This window comes from Carcharhinus amblyrhynchos, chromosome 10 (genome assembly GCF_965287045.1).
Source record: "Carcharhinus amblyrhynchos chromosome 10, sCarAmb.v2.hapA, whole genome shotgun sequence".
NCBI classification, from domain to species: Eukaryota; Metazoa; Chordata; class Chondrichthyes; order Carcharhiniformes; family Carcharhinidae; genus Carcharhinus; species Carcharhinus amblyrhynchos.
In genome coordinates this window covers 66,630,405-66,651,298 of record NC_137333.1, presented here as the reverse complement: position 1 = coordinate 66,651,298, position 20,894 = coordinate 66,630,405, and the positions used below count along the sequence as shown (strand labels likewise).

General features: G+C 41.5%; 1 protein-coding gene across 7 annotated transcripts in view; it reads right to left on the bottom strand.

The window, feature by feature from the left end:
• LOC145349012 (glutamate receptor 4) overlaps positions 1-20,894 on the bottom strand; it is a 262,985-nt gene that overhangs the window by 228,343 nt on the left and 13,748 nt on the right. For all 7 annotated transcript variants that reach the window (XM_080197219.1, XM_080197220.1, XM_080197225.1 and 4 more), the window contains exon 3: positions 1,709-1,948. In XM_080197219.1, the coding sequence (XP_080053345.1) occupies positions 1,709-1,948 (240 nt within the window). The remainder of the gene's footprint in view (positions 1-1,708; positions 1,949-20,894) is intronic.

The following is a 20,894-nucleotide window of genomic DNA, read 5'->3' as shown; positions in this document are numbered from 1 at the left end:
AGTGGACGGCTTTACTCCCATCTGAAAGAATTTGCATGCCAATTTCAGGACAAATTCCTATACTCAGCTAATGTCTTTGTTTTTGGTTAATATAAGAATTCCCAGAAAAAAACATTTTCTCCAAAACAGTTTTTCTTGACTACATGGAAATAATAATACTAGTTTATTGAGAGGAAAAGGAAAGATAAAAAGAATTGCGATTATGGTCTATATGAGTGTTGTCACAAAGCTTACAATGAAAAGCTTGTCTACTTTCATCCCAACAGTAAGAAGTCTCACAGCACCAGGAACATCATCTCAATAGGCAGATTCAAGGCCAGCAGGTGGCACTGTCATCCTGCAATTTACATCAGGGTCTCGCTATGGATTAGTTGTTGAACTGACCGACACACAAAGCCAAAACCAGGCTCTTCACAAGAGCTGCGAACTGGACAAATATCATCAGTCGTTTTGGGGCTAAGAAACTCCCATAATCAGAGAACCTTGAACAATTTCCATAAAACTAAGCAAACAATTCGTGCTATGTTTTGTTAAAAAAAGTGCAGGCAATAATGAAACAAGTTCAAAAGAAGAAGAATTAAAGAGAACACATGTACAAAGGCTTAACTTTCCTGATTCTCCTTCTGCACAGAAAAGAATGTCTTACCTCTCTCTTACCTCTAATATCCCCCTTCACTCTGCAGTTAGATTTGTGACTGGGGCTCCATTTCATACCCATCACTCACTGAAACCTGTACTCTCTGATTAACTGGCTCTATTGTACACAAGGTGCCAACTCCACTGGCTTCTGTTAATTTATCGCAGCATGTTAGGGAAAACACCTGCCTGTTTGAAATTTTTGTTACATATTACCATCTCTTCTTAAAATGAGAGGTCATGTGACTTAATCAGATGAGTTGCTCTAAGAGTGAGCAAAGTCTTCGGTAAGAATTAATTTCAGTTTGCAGTTCCCAGTGAGTGGAATGAGGAACAACTAAAGCTGAAGCTAGCTAATTTTATTACCATGGATGCCTTTCGCTGAAGGGTTATGCTCTGTTGACCAATACGTATATTTGTTAAGCTGTCAATTCCTTTTCACTGCTAATTTGTATTTTGTTGTTTTGGGTGTTTAAATGAATTGTATTGTGTAATTTCTGTGGCACTAGCCACTTGGTCAGGTCATTATTGTCAATGAGAATCTCAATTGACTAAATAAAGGTTAAATATATAGACTCTGCAATTTGACGATCAGAAGAGTTCCAGTCACCTATGAATTGACAATGTCTAAAAATGTTACTAGGCTCCAACCTATTTGGCACTGTTTTATGTTGTAAAGATGTTAATTCACTGTATTCCTTAATTATCAATGATTTTCTTATGAACAGCAAAGCAAATTTCAAATTCAAATCTTGAAGCTGCCTTAACCCTCCCCCAATCCTGCCCTGTCTGCCATGTTCGGCAGCAACCTCATGGTCATTCAAAGTATTTCCTTTAAGTGACACTTTAATTGTAACATTTGTACAGATCAAAACCTGGATCCAATAGAAAATTGTTGATAATATTGACAAAAAGAACTTACAACACATTTAATAGTGTAGAAGCTAATGCCCATATACTTCAAAATGTTCAACATCCTTAGTGACTGAAGCATTCGCTAAATGTTTCAAAGATTGCCAGGTTCAAAGTCAAATGGAAATAAATTTTCAGGAGCTCTGAAGGTCAAACTCACCTCTGTCGGTGTCATACAAGAAGACAAATTTAGTCCACTCGTAGTGGTCAAGCAGGCTGAGCAATGCCCCTCTCAAAGATGGCCGCAGCTGGAGGACAAATTGACTCTCTCCTTCCGTTGGGAAGCTTGGTGTGATCAAAGATATGTGCAGCGCTCCACAGAAGGATGTCAGCGTATGCACAGACCTCTTGTCGTACATGCCAAAGATGGCAAACACTCCCCTGGAATACTGAGAACAGACTGGAAGAGAAAAAAAAACAAAATCATCATTGTAATTGTATTTATTCACATCTGCATTTCGCAAGTACTATTTAGCCAAAAATTTACACACCCTTTAGCTAATCTACTGATGAAATAACAAAAACTGAAGTCATTTACATCTCCCTGTTCTGAGTACAATATTTCTTACAATTGGTCTCCACATGCCAAATGAATATAACATTAATAAAGCTAATAACACGTGGCTTGTTCTTCCATTGAGTAATTTATAAAAAAAATAAGAATAAGACATAATTTGCAATGAAACCCAATCATCATTTTAAGGTTTGCCGCTATACTGAGGACCAATATTTTGGAGTTGTATATTTTATTCTCAAACTTATGACAAAGGAATGTCAAATATTAATTGTGTTTCATACAGGTTGCTCTTCTTCCCTTGTCTGAACCTGAAGACTTTGCTGGAGTTCGGTCCCATGGGTGGCACAGCAGCTCAACAACATCAAACCTAAGTGTGGAATGGTATCTCAACAAGTTATTTGATCACATGGGTAATTGGGGCCAATGTTATTCTTATTTAATGACTACATGTTAATTTTTTATCAATGATCATTGGGTAATAGGCAGAAGTGGGAACTCCTTATTTTCCCTCGCCGCAACATGGATTTTGAGCATTGCCACCTCATTTGAAATTTGCTAACTCAGCAAATGTCAAAGATCCAAGTTGGAGCCATCCTCACCTGTGTGGTCGAGTATCGCATCGAACTTTGCGGTACTAGTTCGTATAACCTATCTAACATACCTCTAAATGCCTTTAGGTCAGAATTCACTTTGTTAGAATTCATCTTTGTTCGTATTTAGACTGCATGCTCTTGATTGATATTACACAGACTTTTCCAGACAGATTTTTGTATAGTTACAACTCTGTTTTTGATTACAGTATCAAGTCTAACCTGTAGTGTAAACTCCCGATTGCAGACAAGAAGCACAGGATTAACAGCAACACAACTTATTTATTGTGAAATGAGGGAAGAAACTTAATGTGGACATCATCAGCTTTAAACAGGTGAGTCATCTCCTATTTTAATAAATACAAGGTCGTATTTCAGGCAGTGCTGAAAGTATTGTGTAAAGGAAGGAGATGGGTGAAAATATCAGATGATATCCATAGAGAGCATTTTCTGAATCTATTTTGATCTTATACATTTGCAGTCTTTAAAAAAATCTTTTCCCATTATTGGTTAGTTAATGATTAATATGATGGTTTGTAATTCTTCAGCTAATGAAAAAATGAAGGCATCTTAGAGGTGTTCTCTATTGTTTTCACTGATTGTTCAAACATTTTCCAGCCGCGCTTGCCCCAAAACCGGAAAATTCCATCTGAGGTCAATGGACCTTTGCATGTCCGCCACTCCGCCCACTATGATTCCCATGGTGGGCGGGATGGGAAAACTTATCCCTCAGTAATTTTGCAAAACGTTGGTGCAGGCATCTTCACATCCATTAAAGCCAGTCCCACTATTGAGAAGAATATTTGTGTTTGTTTTGTTCTCATAGATGCAAGGGGCATTAATTTTGGGCACCTTTATTAGCTTTATTGTGAGTATCAAGCATTCCCTGAGCAGCTTTGATGCAAGCACCTGCAGGGGTTAGTTCCTTTTAATGCAATTTGGACTATGTGCACTAGGATAGAATTGGGTGGTAGCAGATCGATAGCCTGCTTTACCACTGTTCAATAGGAATAACATTTGGGACAGATGATAATGAGTAGCCAATATACTGTCACTCATTTTATACCACTGCCCAAAGTCCTATTTCTTCCAACAACTAGTCTTTAAAACCAGCCTCACAAACTGATCCTTGTGTAACAGTTTTTAGTTCTTATATCAATCATCCATGTGGCCTCATTAAATGAGACACAAGTTTAACACCAATAAGAAGCAGTTTAGTATATCCACCGGAAACTGTTCACATTCAATTCATGTTGGAACCTATTGATCATCACACAGAAAATTTTCCTCCCATCAGTTACACAAGATTTATCCAAATACTGCAATCACCCAGCTCCCCCATCCACAGAAAATTTTAATCATAGAACGATAGAATCTTTACAGTGTAGAGGGAGGCCATTTAGCTCCTCAAACCTGCACCGCTAACAGTTCCACCCTGGCCCCTATCTCTATAACCCCATGTATTTACCCTGCTAATCCCCCTGATATTAAGGGACAATTTAGCATGGCCAATCCACCTAACCTGCACATCTTTGGCGTGTGGGAGGAAACCGAAGCACCCCAAGGAAGAATGTGTAAACTCCACACAGATAATCACCCAAAGCTGGAGTTGAACCCGGGTCCCTGGTGCTGTGAGACTGCAGTGCTAACCACTGTGTCATCGTGCCACCCATATAAGGCTGCTCAATGCATGACCAAAAGCGATTTGACATTGGATCCATATACATGGATCTGAAATTTGTCATGATGCTTCATCCTGTCAGCCAGATTGTTTACCTGGAAGCTTGCAGATTGCAATTAGAAAAAAACTAATTGCTAAATTCTCAGCAAGCTTGCTGTAACTTTACTGGTCTGTAACAGTCAGATCTCAATCTCAACCTGACAAATGTGTTGTTTAGTTCTCTGGTCATCACTGTGCATTTTAATAGAGAGTAAAGGGGCCAATCGAAGTGGACACTGATCAGCTCGAAGTAAAGATAAACACCAGCCTTTAAACACACAGCCAGTAAACATTCTGAGCAGGATCATTCAGTGCACTTGACATTGCTGTTTGCATTTCTCCTGGCTTCACACCGGCATGTCTGACGCAGAACAAGGAAAGGTCCTCAGGCCAGCTCAAACCATGCCTCAGTTGTGGATTTTACAGATGGTCCCAGATCACGTTTTCAAGGTCTGCCAATACTCTAACTTACCGGGGTTTGTCTGGAGGCCTAATTGTAACGTTTCTTATCATTAATTTATCTATAAAAGTGCAAAATTTCCCATTTTGTGTCCTGACACCACATTCAATTAGGCATTTATTTAGTCGATTATAAATGAGGCAATTAGCGACCTCTTGACAAAATAGCGTGCACACTTCACATCAAACAACTGCCTATAAAATATTCAGCCATCCACTCATTACTGAAAACATCCCATAGCTTGATCTAAAAGGACGGCCACCCGCATTCTGCCTCTTTACAATTCCAATTTATTTCTGTTGTTTCTCTAATTAATTAAAAACATAAAAAATACAATTACTGATGTGTTTCAGAAGCTTCAGGTATCTTGATTTTATTACACCAAAGCCCACCTGACCAAATGACAATAAAATTATGCAGACAAACCATAAAAACGGGTGCACTTAAGCATTCTGAGGCTAATCCGTGACACACAAGTTGTGTTCCTAACCTCAAAATTCAATTGGAGCCAAAAACAGGCCAACCAGTGGTTAACATGGTGGAATGGAATGGGTATGTGTGTGTGTGTGTGTGTGTGTGTGTGTGTGTGGACAGGGGGGATGTGGAGGGGAAAGGGTGGGGGGGGCGGTGATGGTGAAGCAGTTGGATGTCCGATGCCACTTAAAGGCAGACCAGCACCTCTTAACTGTGGCTGTAATAAGGACAGTACATTCCTGAAAGCCTAAAAAGCTGCAAGGCCTCCAGAGTAGACACTCAACTCTTCCTATGAAACGCTGTCACATGCTGTCAGCTTCCCCCACTGGACAGAACATTCGCCAGGAAACACAGAAGACAATGGGGAATTGTGCAGCATGCAATGGGTGCACAAAGTTCAATGATCTCACCAGAGATGTCAAGGTAAGAATGTTGCCCTTCACTTCAACTATTCTCTTATTACAGCTGCAGGATTTGCAACCTCGCAACTCACAGCACTCCCTTCCCTTGCTTTTGTCATACTGCTACAATCATTTCATTGCACTACAATCCACCTCCTTCTTCTCCTGCTCACTTACCCTGCACCTCCCACTCTCAGTGGTATTAGAATCTCCACTTGCCTCTCACCAGATCAACAGATCTCGGATGCTGACTGTGAGGGCCCACACTGCTGCCACTTCACCAGTACCCTTGATACTGCCAAATAGTGAAATGGATCAACTTGATCTGGCCCACACTGATATGCGGGCCGACATTGAGGCTTGCTGCATCTGCCAGTTCTGTAAATTACTGTAAAGTATCCCATTATCCCCCACCTGTCATTCAAATAGGTTAGCCATCTGTTGAGCCAGATGGTATCTGTTCAGCCTGCTTCAAAGGTTTCAATGCAGTCAGCTCTCCAGCCTTTGTTTATACCGTTGTGAGATTGAATCCCATTATGAATGCTTCGCTGAGTTCCAAGCCCCACTAATTAATTCAAGTCTGTAGGGGTTCTTTACAAGGCTGTGAAGGGCATTGTGTGCTTTGTTTGATTGACAGTTTATGAACAGCTGATGAGATTATGTAACTTTGAAGTGGTTTACAATACCTGTTTATTTTGACAGTTTTCTGAGCACTTAATAGGGTTGAACCATTTTCAAAGGAGAATTTGAATGGATATTTGTTTATTTTAACAGTTCCATGATAATTTCAAAGATGTCCTAATGTTATTATAGGACTTCTGAGTTCTATCCATAGTGCTTCAAAAGCTCAACAGATCTCTGGACTTTAAATTAGTGTAAAGCTGAAAGTACGGTACCTAGATGATGTATTAAAGTTAGATTCTCAATACTGCTCAATACAAAAGAAAATTTTATCAAGTGGAAAAAGTGCTGTAATGTATCTGAACTCTATTACAATGTGGTTCAATTTAATGGTCATTTTCTTTGTAAATGTAATCAATCATTGCATTGTAAACATATTTAACTTATCATACAACATCTAATTGTGAGAGTTGAAGTTGACAAAACCTTTAAATTTAAATGTCAAAAGTTTCCTGGTTCCACAACAGGATTCCCCCAAGGTTCATAATTCCTCTGATGTGTCCTAAACCATGTCTCCTAACAAAATAAAATTGACTCCATGGAAATAATGGGGAGTGTCGAAAAAGGAGTCAAGAAGAGCTTGAAGGCGGAATGCGGGCTTACTTGCTGCACCTTATCTCAGGATCATGGGAGTCCCACATGACTGGAATGGAGGGGGGAGTCCTGGAATTTGGACACTCCCGCCAATTTTTAAAATCCATCCCATCTCCATTCTCAGATAGACAGAGACATGAAACTCTCAAAGTCTCCCATAACTCTCAAAGTCAGCACTAGAATGGAGAAAATAGCTCAAAGATAGTTTGACTGTATGGAGGTGTTGAACATTTTATATAATACTCTTTCTGGCCCTTCCTAACAATTCATGCCATGATTTGTTGGGCAAGTTTTCGTGTAGAGAGTTGAGGGCCGGGGGAGACAAATTTCACAAAGGGTCCGACAGCAAACATTTATGTTAAATATTATAGTGAGGGTTCCTGAATAATTTCAGTGCATGCTTCTAAAGCAGGCAGCTTCAATGTAGAATTATAGAGTCTCTACAACGTAGAACAAGGCCATTCAGCCCATAGAGCCTGCACTGACAGCAATCCCATCCAGGCTCTATCCCATAACCTCATATATTTACCCTGTTAATCCCCTGACAATAAGGGGCAATTTAGCATGGCCAATCAACCTAACCCGAACATCTTTGGAGTATGGGAGGAAACCAGAGCACCTGAAGGAAACCCACGCAGATGCGGGGAGAATGTGCAATGTCCATGTAGACAGTCACCCAAAGCTTGAATCGAACCCAGGTCCCTGATGCTGTGAGACAGCAGTGCTTGCCACTGTGACACCGTGCAGCCCACGGTGGTAGATACCACACTTTTGACAGGGAATGGACATGCACACATCGCTTGTCATAGTAAACCCTTAGTGACTTCTAACAGAAACACATTCAACATGATCCAATGCCTCAGTCCTTCATTTCATAGATGAATACAACATAACTATGACAAATAACTGGAGATTCTTTCTGGTTCAAACACCATCCCACCTTGAGAGGTTTTATCCTGTCCCATCAGCCTGTCATTCATCTGTTCGAGGAGTTAAACTACCGATGCTTCTGTCAACTCTGAAATGTTTTATTCATACACTTCTCTGCAAATGATAGATTGTAAAACCTTTTTTTTTGCTGTGTCTAATGAGACCTTCACGTTCATTATTCATATCTGACCTTTAGTGAAAAGAAAACTGGAAGTGGAATCAGCAGCATGTTTCATGAACATTTTCCCAAACAACATCAGTGGAAAACTGTTACTACCTTCGATTTCAAATATTTCACATGATACTGCAGGACGAACAATGAAACTAAATCTCGCCTCCTAAGTAATCTATTCATTCTATGAATAAAGCAGCATCATTTCAGATGAATGTAGCAACAAATTAAAATGTTATATGTTGATTTTTGCCAAGAACACTGGTGACCAACAAAGCATTGTGCAGAATTAGAGCAGATGTTACAGATTGTTCATTTACGAATATTTGCTTTGGGCTTCTGGCTCCCAGACACTTTTACAAATGCACTATAAAAAGCATTTTTTCTGGATGTACCACAGCTTGGTCTGGCTCCTACTCTGCCCAAGACTGCAAGAAACTACAAAGGGTCGTGAATGAAGCCCAGTCCATCATGCAAACCAGCCTTCCACCCATTGACACTGTCTACACTTTCCACTGCCTCAGAAAAGTAGCCAGCGTAATCAAGGATCCCATGCATCCCGGATATATTCTCTCTTCCACCATCTTCCAACGGGGAAAGGATACTAAAGTCTGAGGTCACGTACCCGCCAACTCAAAAACAGTTTCAACTCTGCTGTCATCAGACTTTTGACTGAATCTACCTTGCATTAAGTTGATCTTTTTCTACACCCTAGCTATGACTGTAACACTACATTCTGCGCTCTCCTTTCCTTCCTTATGTATGGTATGCTTTCTCTGTAGAATCATAGAATCTCTACATTGCAGAAGGAGGCCATTTGGCCCATCAAGTCCACACCGACCACAATCCCACCCAGGTCCCACCTCCGCAACCCCACACATTTACCCTGCTGATCCACTGAAACTAGGGTCAATTTCACATGGACAATCAACCTAACCCACATATCTTTGGACTGTGGGAGGAAACCAGAGCACCCGGAGGAAACTCACACAGACACTAGGAGAATGTGCAAACTCCACACAGACAGTGACGCAAGCTGGCAATCGAATCCAGGACCCTGGCGCTGTGAGGCAGCAGTGCTAACCACTGTGCCACCATGCCAAATAGCATGAAATAAATAATACTCTTCACTGCACACTAATACATGTGACAATAGATCAACTCAAAAATCTCAAAAATCCATGACCTTTGTCGTGGAAATGGTGTTGTGTCTCTGGAACTGATCAAAGTATTTCTCTGGTCTCCTTTGATTTCAGGCATACTTGCAAACTTAATGCTGTCTGCCAAAGCTGGACATTCGATTGACTGATATTTGAAAAACGATGTGAAGCTGCTCAGATCCAATCACAGGATGGTTCCTCCCTGCATTTGCTGCTGATAGGATCATCAGATCATAAGGTACAGGAGCAGAATTAGACCATTCAGCACATTGAGTCTGCTCCGCCATTCAATGGTGGCTGATAAGTTTCTCAACCCCATTCTCCCCATCTTTTCCCCATAACCTTTTATCCACTTACCAATCAAGAACATGTCTATCTCTGTCTTAAATATGCTCAATGATCTGACCTCCTGTGGTGATGAATTCTACAGATTCCCCACCCTCTGGCTGAAGAAATTCCTCCTTATCTCCATCCTAAAGGTGAGATAGGGAGTGGCAGTGTGAGCAAGGGTGAGGAAGGGAGTGGCAATGTGGGTGAGGCAGGAAGTGGAGTGTGGATGAGGCAGGGAGTGGCAGTGCGGGCAAAACAGGATGCGGCAATGTGAGCGAGGGTGATGCAGGGAGTGGCAGGGTGGATGAGGCAGGGAGTGTCAGTGTAAACATAAGAACATAAGAACTAGGAGACGGAATAGACCATCTGGCCCCTCGAGCCTGCTCCGCCATTCAATAAGATCATAGCTGATCTTTTCGTGGACCCAACTCCACTTACCTGCCCACTCACCATAACCCTTAATTCCTTTACTGTTCAAAGGTTATCTATCCTTGCCTTAAAAACATTCAATGAGGTAGCCTCAACTGCTTCACTGGGCAGGGAATTCCATAGATTCACAACCCTTTGGGTGAAGAAGTTCCTCCTCAACTCAGTCCTAAATCTGCTCCCTCTAGTTTCACCCACCCATGGAAACACCTTCCCTGTTTTTATTTTATCTATTCCCTTCATAATCTTATAGGTTTCTATAAGTCCTCCCTCATTGTTATGAATTGCAATGTGTATAGTCTCTGTCTACTCATTCTGTGCCGCAGTATGGGGTACAGGGGAGGCAACTGGAGCAATGGGATCCATTAGCATCTGTGTATATGACTGACTGGAGACTGTGTGAGAAAGTATGTGGGGAAGGGAGAAAGATAGTGTTGGGGGGGGGGTAGGGGAGTGAGAGTGTGAGGGGGTGGAGTAGGGAGACTGTGAGGGAGTGGGGGGAGAGCAAAAAAGTGTGAGGGAGTAGGGGAGAGATATGTTAGGGGGTAAGGGAGTAGGAGTGCGGGGGTCTGTGATGATAGAGTGAGAGAATGGGGGAGAGAGACTGTGAGCAAATCTGAGGAGACAGTGTGATGGGGTCGGGTGAGAGTGTGAGGAGGTGGGGGAGGAAGAGTGTGAGGAGATGGTGAAAGAGTGTGGGGTGGAAACAGAGAATGTGTGAATGGGAGAGGGTGTGAGTTGGTGGGAGAGAGTGCACAGGGGTTGGAGGGGGGTGGAGAGAGCGAGTATTTCACATTAATTCCTTGGCTGTGATGGCCTTTGGATGTGAGATGAGGTATATAGTTTGTATTTTCTGCTGGTACTTTAACATGGCATTTACAGGACAAAAGCAAGCCAGTTGGCCTACCCCATCCATGTTAATGTTTAAGTTCCACACAACCTTCCTCCCACCCTATTGTACTCACAGTCAGGATAACCTTCAGCTTTTATCTTCCTCACCTGTTTATCAACTTTCTTGAATGTAACAGTTCTAGAAACAGAGTGGTTACAGCACAGAAGGGGGCCATTCAGCACATTGTCTTTGTGTCAGTTCTCTACAACAGCGACCCAGCTTGACCTTTTCTCTGTAGCCAAGTAAAATCTCCTCTTCAGATAATAATCCAGTTCCCGTTTGAAAACTACAACTGAATCTGTCTCCACCACATGCTCAGGAAGGCATTCCAGATCCATTCCAGAGGGATTAGTGCATATAATATGTAGGGATATGGGGGTAGGGCCTGGGTGGGATTGTGTTTGGTGCAGACTCGATGGGCTGAAGGGCCTCTTTCTGCACTGTAGGGTTTCAATGGAGAATCTATGGCGATCCAAACCACTTGTATCAAGAAATGTTTCCCCATGTCATCTCTGGTACTTTTGTTAATCGCTTTGGGGTTCTGGACATTCTGTGATGGGAACAGTTTCTCCCACATATATTCACCAGGTCCCTCATGATTTTCAACACATCTAACAAATCTCGCAACCTTCTCTACTCCAAGGAGAACAGTCCCAGCTTCACCCATCTGTTCACATACTGAAGTCTCATTCTCAGATTGATTCTTCTAAATTGTTTCTGCACCCTTTGTAAAACCTTTACATCCTTCCTGTTCAGCTGAACTAGTGTTTCATGAAGGTTCACAACTTGCTTGTTCCCCATGTCTGGTGTCTTGTATTTTGAGCTTCTAAATGTAAAATGTGAGATTCTAATTTATTAAGGCTTTCTCAACCTGCCCTGTCTCCTTCAGTGATTTATTTGCATGTACACCCTATCCTGCATTTCCTTTAGAATTGTATCCTTTACTTTATGTCACCTCACCTCATTGTCTGACCAAAATGTATCACTTCACACTTGTCCACGTTAAATTTCATTTGCCACATGTCTGCCCATTCTACAAACTGTCTATATCCTCTAGAAATCTATCAGCACCCTCCTCACCGTTTACAATACTTCCAAGTCTTGCATCACCTTCAAATTTTGAAATCATGCCCTGTACACTCAAGTCTAAGTTATCAATATAAGTCAAGAAAAGCAGTGATCTCTCTATATACCCCCAGTGAGAAGTAAGTAAAGTCTTCTGTAATTCATGTTTTTAATATGATTGAATTAAATAACTAAAAACTGTTGCATTATAAGCGATGCTGAAGGCTAATATTTCAAAATATCACATGGTTTGCACTAAAATGCCTACTGGTCCTTGTATTTTTCACATAAAAAGCATGCTGATGTTTAGGGACTAAAATGATTCATATACAGGAAAAGAACATAGTAGTAGATTTAGAAATTATATGGCCAACACACTTGCACCTAAACTTTCCCAATGCGCCCCTTGGCTTCCTGCAGTGTTCCAGTGAAGCTCAACACAAGCTGGATGGGCAACATTTCATCGTTCAATTAGACCCTTTGCAGTCTTTTGGACTCAGTGAGTTCAACAGCTTCAGCTCATAACCTCTGCCCCAATGTTAATTCTCTTATCTTTGCTCGTTTTGATTTTACTCTTTTTGCTTTTGTCTTGGTTTAATATTTGAATGAACACTTTTCATCACTCTGTCATTCACAACTTCTCTAGACACAACTTTTTGCTTCTTTACTTTCCCATTACCATTCCCTTTTTGTCTTGATCCATCAATCCTTTTGTTATTTATTCTCTCATGCCTTCTACCCTATCACAGACCTTCCCACATGTCCTTGTCCCGTTTCATTTGCTTAAAAACTTTTATGTCTCTAACTATTCCCAGTTCTGATGAAAGGTCATCGATCTGAAACATTTACACTGTTTCTCTCCATAGATGCTGCCTAACCTGCTGAGTGTTACCAACAGATTCTGATCTTTCAATACAGCATTATGCATCCCTATCCTTGACCTTAATTGAATATAAACCTGCAGATTTACTAGTTTTAGTGCGTATTCATGTGAACACAGATCAGTTGTGACTAGTTGCATTGTTTTATTCACTTCAAGGCAACTACACAGTGTAAAGAATGTCTACTTCCCAAACTTTTACTCATTAGTTCACTGACAGCATGGCTGAATCTTAAAATTGCCCTAATTCCAAGAATACATTGAACTATTTAAAGTTTATTCATTAGTATCACAAGAAAGCTTACATCAACACTATAATGAAGTTATTGTGGAAATCCCCTAGTCACCACAATCTGGCACCTGTTCGGGTACATTGAAGGAGAATGTTAGCATGGCCAATGCACCTATTTCGGACTGTGGAAGGAAACCGGAGCATTTGGTGGAAACCAGACATGAAGAGAACGTGCAAATTCCACACAGGCAGTGACCCAAGCCGGGTATCGAATTCGGGTCCCTGGTGCTGTGAGGCAGCAGTGCTAACCATGTGCTACTTTGCCAAGTAAAACCAACTGTTCTTTGATATAACATTCAATACAATTTCATTTTCCTGAAATTTGTTCTTGATGTAAGTAAATATTACACTCTCAAGAGATTCGACCCTGTAATTGTATAGTGTCTGCCAAGAGGAAAGGGGAGAATGATGCACTGCAATCCAGAAAAACATATTACATCTCTACAGGGGGAGGACACCTTGGAAGAATTATGTAACAAGACGCTGTGGGTAGAGCTCAGAAACAGGAAGAGGGCAGTCACTATGATGTGGGTGTACTACAGGCCTTCCAACAGCCCACGGGAAGCTGAAGAAAGGATACGTAAGCAGATTCTGGACAGATGCAGGAATAATAAGGTTGTTGTAGTGGGAGACTTTAATTTTCCTCATATTGACTGGAAATCCCTTAGGGTAGTGGTCCAGATGGTGAGGAATTTATTAGGTGTGTCCAGGAAGGTTTTTTGGAACAAAATGTAGATAGTCCGACTAGAGAAGGGGCTAGACTGGACCTGGTACCAGAGAATGAGCTCAGCCAGGTCATCAAAGTTGCAGTGGTGGAACATATGATGAACAGTGACCACAATTCCATAAGTTTTTGGATACTCGTGGAAAAGGACAAGTGTTAGCCTAGGGTTAAGGTGCTAAAGTGGGAGAAGGCTAACTACAAGCGGATTAGGCAGGATTTGGAGGCTGTTGTTTGGGAAAGGCTGTTTGAGGGTAAACCCATATCTGGCATTTGGGAGTCTTTTAAGGAGCAGCTGATCAGACTGCAGGACAGGCATGTACCTGTGAAAAGGAAGGACAGGGAAGTCAGGATTCGGGAACTGTGGATGAATTGTGAGTCTAGTCAAAAAGAAAAAGAATGCATAATAAGGTCTAGGCAACTAAAAACAAATGATGCACTTGAAGAATACAGGGAAAGTAGAAAAGAACTTTAACAGAAAGTTAGGAGGACAAAACTGGGGTCACAAAACATCCTTGGCATGCAGGATTAAGGAGAACCCCAAGGCATTTTATAACATATATTAGGAACAAGAGGGTAGCTCTGGAAGAGTTGGTCCACTCAAGGACAAAGGATGAAAATTGTGTAGAACCTTAGGAAGTGGGTGAGATTTTTAGTGAGTACTTTGCATAGGTACTCACAAAAGAGGGACAAGTTGTTTGATGGTATCTCGGAGGGGTATGTAAACCCTCTGGAGCAAGTTATCTTGACAAGGGAGGAAGTGATAGGTGTATTAAAAAACATTAAAGTAGTCAAATACCCAGGACCAGATGGCATTTATCCCAGATTACTCAGGGAGATGAGAGAGGAAATTACTGGGCCTCTAACAGAAACATTTGTTTCCTCGTTGACCACAGGTGAGGTTCCAGAGGATTCTGGTCATCTCATTATCAGAAGGATGCAATTGCACTGGAGGGGGTGCAGAGGAGATTCACCAGGATGCTGCCTGGGATGGAAAATTTAAGTTGTAAGAGATATTGTGTAGGCCTGGGTTGCTTTCGATAGAACAGAGAAGACTAAGCAGTGACTTGATCGAGGTGTACAAGATTATGAGAGACATGGACAGAGTGGATAAGGAGGGGTTGTTCCCCTTAGTTGAAGGGTCAGTCACAAGGGGACATAGTTCAAAGTGAGGGGCAGGAAGATAAGAGGGTATTTGAGGAAAAACCTTTTTACCCAGAAGGTGATGATGGTCTGGAATGCACTGCCTGGGAGGGTGGTAATTGCCTCACATCCTTTAAAAAGTCTCTGGATAAACACTTGGCATGTCATAACATTCAGGGCTAGGGGCCAAGTGCTGGCAGATGGGATTAGGTGGGAGTTTAGGTGTTTCTACTGTGTTGGTGTGGACTCGATGGGCTGAAGGACCTCTTCTGTGCTGTATGATTCTATGGAGGTGAGATGGTGACAAAAATGATTCATCAGGGAAGGGTTATGGATGTTGTCCACATGGACCTCAGTAAAGCATTTGACAACATCCCGCATGGCAAGCTGGTGCGAATCACACGGGGTCAAGAGTGAACTGGCTAGATGGATTCAGAACTGGCTTGGCCATAGGAGACATAGGGTAGCAGTGGAAAGGTGTTTTTCTGAATGGAAGTCAGTAACTAGTGTTCTGCAGGGATCAGCACTGGGACCTCTGTTGTTTGTAATACATATAAATGACTTGGAAAAAAACATAGCTGGTCTGATTAGCAAGTTGGCAGATGATACTAAGATTGCTGGAGTTGTAGATAGTGACAAAGATTGTCAGAGAATACAGCAGAATATAGATAGGCTGGAAAATTGGACAGAGAAATGGCAGATGGGAATTTAATCTGGACAAATATGAGGTGATGCATTTTGATACATCCAATTCAGGTAGGGCTATAAAATAAATGGCAGAACGATCAGGAGGGTAGACACACAAAGAGGTCTGGGAGTACAGTTCCACAGATCTTTAAAAGTGACAGCACAAAGATGGTGAAGAAAGCATAAGGCATGCTTGCTTTCATTGGCCGGGGCATTGAGTATAGAAATTGGCAAATTATGTTACAGTTATATAAAATGTTGGTTAGGCCACATTTGGAATATTGTGTCCAATTCAGGTCGCCACGCTACCAAAGGATATGGACGTTTTGGAGGGAGTGTAGAAAATGTTTACCAGGATGTTGCCTGGTATGGAGGGTATTGGCTATGAGGCGAGGTTGAATAAACTGGAATTGTTCTCTCTGGAAAGAAAAAGGCTGAGGGGAAACCTGGTAAAATTATGAGGGGCAAAGATAAGGTGAACATTTGGAAGCTTTTTCCCAGGGCAGAAATGACAATTACAAGGGGGCACAAGTTTAGGAGAAGATTCAATAAGGATGTGCGGGGGAAGGTTTTTACACAGAGGGTGGTAGGGGCTTGGAATGCACTGCCAAGTGAGGTGGTTGAGGCATAAGACCATGAAACATAGGAGCAGAATTAGGCCATTGTCTTATGATCTTATGAGGCAGACACATTAGTGACACTTAAAACTTATCTGGATAGACACATGAACAAGTGGGAAATGGAGGGATGCGGGCGATTGACCTAGATAGGACAATGTGATTGGTGCAGGCTTGGTGAGCCAAAGGGCCTGTTTCCGTGCTGTACTGTTCTTTGTTCTATTTGTAGACTTAAGGCTTGCTTCCAGTGCAGTTCAAAGAGTGTTTGCCATTGCTTGTTTTGTCCATAATATAATCAACATTGATTCTTTTGAAACATGATTTAATTGAATATTAAATGGTTGAGTGACCTGATACATTACATTTATGAACTGGCAAAACCTTGTATTGCGATAGATGTCTCCAAGCAAGTTTAAAATGATGAACTTTGTGATAGGATTATGGCTTGTTTTCAGGTACAGAACATGTGCGCTAGCCAGGAAGCTTGAGGCCAGCCTGCCATTGGGTCTCATTTCAATAATGAATGTGAGTGGCCAGCATTGCTGTGCCTTCAAACACAAGTTATCCACTTCAACAGGAGGAATCTTGAGCCACCTGCCTCACATCACAAGATGGACACAATCAAGAGCCGGCAGCAATCTTCAGGACTGCTACTGGATCAGGAGGAACACACTCATTCAAGGCAGCCCAATTTGGAAAAAGCATTTTAAAACAGGTGTTAGCCTGCACAAAACAAAATAGGCAAGAGGAAGCCCAACATCTGTTTGAGGGAACTGCCAGGGATGACGTAAAAAAAAACTTGACAAATTTAGCAGTAGCTTAATTCATGCAGAGACCTGAAATGCAACTATCTCAACACTAACTTTGCCATTATTGTGCACACTTTATTCCTTTACATGAAAATAAAGCAGGCGATATGCATCAAACGTAAACCAGTTAACAGCAGCAGAATGACATTATTACAGAGTTTAGAATAATATCTGAGCATATATGAGAGAAACATGGAGCAAGTGTAGAATGCTTGAGGGAGGAAGGGAGTGTGGAGAGAAAACTGACCTTGGAAACGTAACCATTGCCTGAGTTTCCCTCAGATTATGTCTGGGTCTATTGTAGATTAATCAGTAGAGATTGATTCTATTATTACCGGAAAAATACTTCATAATTGTTGCATCGTGTGTCTATACAAGGCTGGTAGCAGGGGAACACAATGAATCTTGATCTTGAAATTCCTTTGTGCCAATATTGCACATGATTTTGAAATCAGGATTTGGGTCCTAGCCCAATAAAGAAAATCAGACTCTGATCCGTTTTGCAAATGATTGAGATCCTCCCATCAGTGAGAAGTGATGGGAATGCAACTTGAGAACTTTGGTGCAGCCAGATGAGGTGATCTCACCTTCCACGCTTCCTTTGATGGCTAATCAAAATGATCTGGAAAGGCAAAGTGCGGCACAAGTACCGCACATGAAACTGTCCTTTGCAGTGGCACTGGGATGATCTTTTTTGATGCCTTGTTTATGAGGCTGCTGTCTGCTTTGAAACTTCCAAAACTACATGTCACTGTGGCTGCAAATTCCTGCCAGCAACCAAAGCTGCAATTTGCATTGACACATAATAGATACAGAAGTTATAGAATTCCTTCAGTGTAGAAGGAGGCCATTTGGCTCATTGAGCCTGCACCGTCGACAATCCCACCTAGGCCCGAGGCCCTATCCCTGTAACCTCACATATCTACCGTGCAAATCCCCCTAACACTAAGGGTCAATTTAGCATAGCCAATCCTTCCAAAGTGCACATCTTTGGAGTATGGAAGGAAACTGGGGCACCCAAAGGAAATCCGCACAGACAGTCACCCGAGGCTGGAATTGAATCCAAGTCCCTGATAGTATAAGGCAGTAGCACTAACTACTGTGCCACCCAAAGTTGTGACATATGTATAAAAACAGGTGTATAGACATGCAGTCACGGGCACACTTCCACAGTCAAACATACATGCGCTTATATCCACACAATCATGCAGACACATACAACATAGTATACAATATAGTGTACCAGTTCCAATAAGCTAATCTGTAAGTGAATTAGTCTGGAGTCAGAATTGACCTCAATGACCTGATGATAGAATGTAGTTATGCAGTGATCTAAGTTAACACTTGTCTATTTTCTAGTGTTTGAGTAATGTTAACATTCAGACACACGAGGTGGTCTGTTGATTTATTTTAATTTGTGGATTTTGAGATAAACCATTCCTTTGATCTAAGATTTATGATTCATATGTTCACCAATTGGACACAGAAGTACAATATGGGTCACTCAGAGTGAAGAGACCACTCCTACCTGATTCACTTTTATAACAATTCTTTGCTATTACCAGATTTTAGAATATCTAAGTTCTGATAGGTTATACTTGCTCCATTTTCGAATTTTAAGAAGTATAACATGGTAATCCTGGGTTTCTCCTCGTATTTTATTTTAACCGTCAAATTAACAATTGGGGAAAAATGTAGACACACTGCTTTATCCTCCCATTTATTTTCTTCACTGCAAGTGAAGGAAAATATTCCTGTTTATCTTTTTTGAGAGCGACACTGATCTCCCTAAGTACGCTTGTGTCTGGACATTACTGATATGTCTTAGGAACTGAAATTACAAAACATAATTGCAACACTTCAAAGTTACTTCCCCATTCATAAATTCTTCAGCCAAATATGAGTATACTAATAATCTATATTCTGATATTCCCAATTCTATTACGAGTTAGCTGCGATTATAAATTATGAATCAAACTTGAAAGGGAGAAACTATTTCCTTAGCCTTTGCGGTTAAACAGTGTAGACTTCACAATCACATGCAATGCCACGCAATCCTCCCCACCTCCCCTGGGCACATTCCCCTTTAGGCAGTGATCTCAATCACAACATGGGATTAGTTCAAATTTCCTGTGCCGACATCCTGAAATACCGGCTGATTTCAACAGCCGAAGAGAGTGAAGTGCAGGCAATTTGTTTGGAAAGGTGTTGGGCCTCGCAATTACATTTTCACTCTTGAAAAGGGTGAAAAAAAACCTCATATGTTGTTTTGAAAATACTTGCTTGTTAGTGGAGCGGATGTGTGGATATTGTATATTCACCGAGGTGAACCTTTTAACCTCAATTCCTTATATCAGCTCCCAAAAGTGGAGTGCAGCGCTGCAAGTGTGCAATCGCTAGATTTCCCATTATCGATCGCTGTTACCAAAAAGCAAATACCTTTCAAATGAATCCCATTAGGAGTGTGAATTCAGCAGCTAATCTTCATCCACAGAGTGGTTTTGCTATTTACATTTTCGGACACTAGCACCATTTTCTCCTTTAAAGTCACCTCTATGTCCTGATACGTTGTGGACACAAGCTGCAATCACAATGTGTCCAAATGCTCCAATTAAAGGCAGACTGAGATTAAGTGACTGCAGGGTGGTATTGTTCTGAAACAAAAACAGAAAATGCTGGAAAATCTCAGCAGGTCTGGCAGCATCTGTGGGGAGAGAACAGAGCCAACGTTTCAAGTCCAGATGACCCTTCATCAGAGCTGAGAGCAAAGAGAATCAGTGAAGATTTATATTATGGGGGGGAGAGTGGGGTGGGTAAAATAGGACTAAGGGAATGTATTCCTCAGGTAGTCCTTTCACAATCTGCACCTCTGTTCATAGAATCATTGAAACCCTACAGTGCAGAGAGGGGCAATTGGGCCCATCGAGTCTGCAGCGACAACAATCCCACCCAAGGTCCTACCTCCATATCCCTACAGATTTATCTGCTAACCCATGCATCCTGGGACACTAAAGGGCAATTTTAGCATGATCAGTCAACCTAACCCGCACATCTTTGGACTGTGGGAGGAAACTGGAGCACACGGACGAAACCCACACAAACACGAGGAGAATGTGCAAACTCCACACAGACGGTGACCCAAGGCAGGAATCGAACCCAGGTCCCTGGAGCTGTGGAGCAGCAGTGTTAACAACCATGCTACCGTGCTGCCAAGGTTTTGGAAACTAAGATAAAAATCGTAACCTTCAAAATTTCATGTAGAACACAAAAAAAAATAACTGGATACAATTTCATGTTATATATGTGGCATTCTGCTATCTCCAACAGTCCTCCCTGAAGAAAGCTACGTGACAGCTCAATGAACCGAAAGGTGAAAAAAGCAGTCCAACAGTGGATAGGAGCACTGAAGGATTTTAACCTTACATTCAGATACTCTGATTGTTCAGCATAACATTTTAGGTCTCAAATTTCAAATATGTCTCCAACACTTTCTTGGTGTCTTATGTTTTTTTTGAAGAAGTATAATTCCCATTCAAATGGCAATGTCCTATGGTACCTCAGTCTGACCTCAAATGTTTAATGTAGATTCCCATCAGAACATGATCCACATTATGTAGTTACAACCATTAGCTCCACAGGACAATATTCTGATTACTTTTCACATAATTCTCCATTTCTGCAGCATGTTTGTGCCAGCTGAGAGTCATTTTATATAACAACATATCATTTTGGAGGCAATTGAGAGTGGCTTTAAAACTGTCTCTTTGTGGTGATTGTCCCTTTAA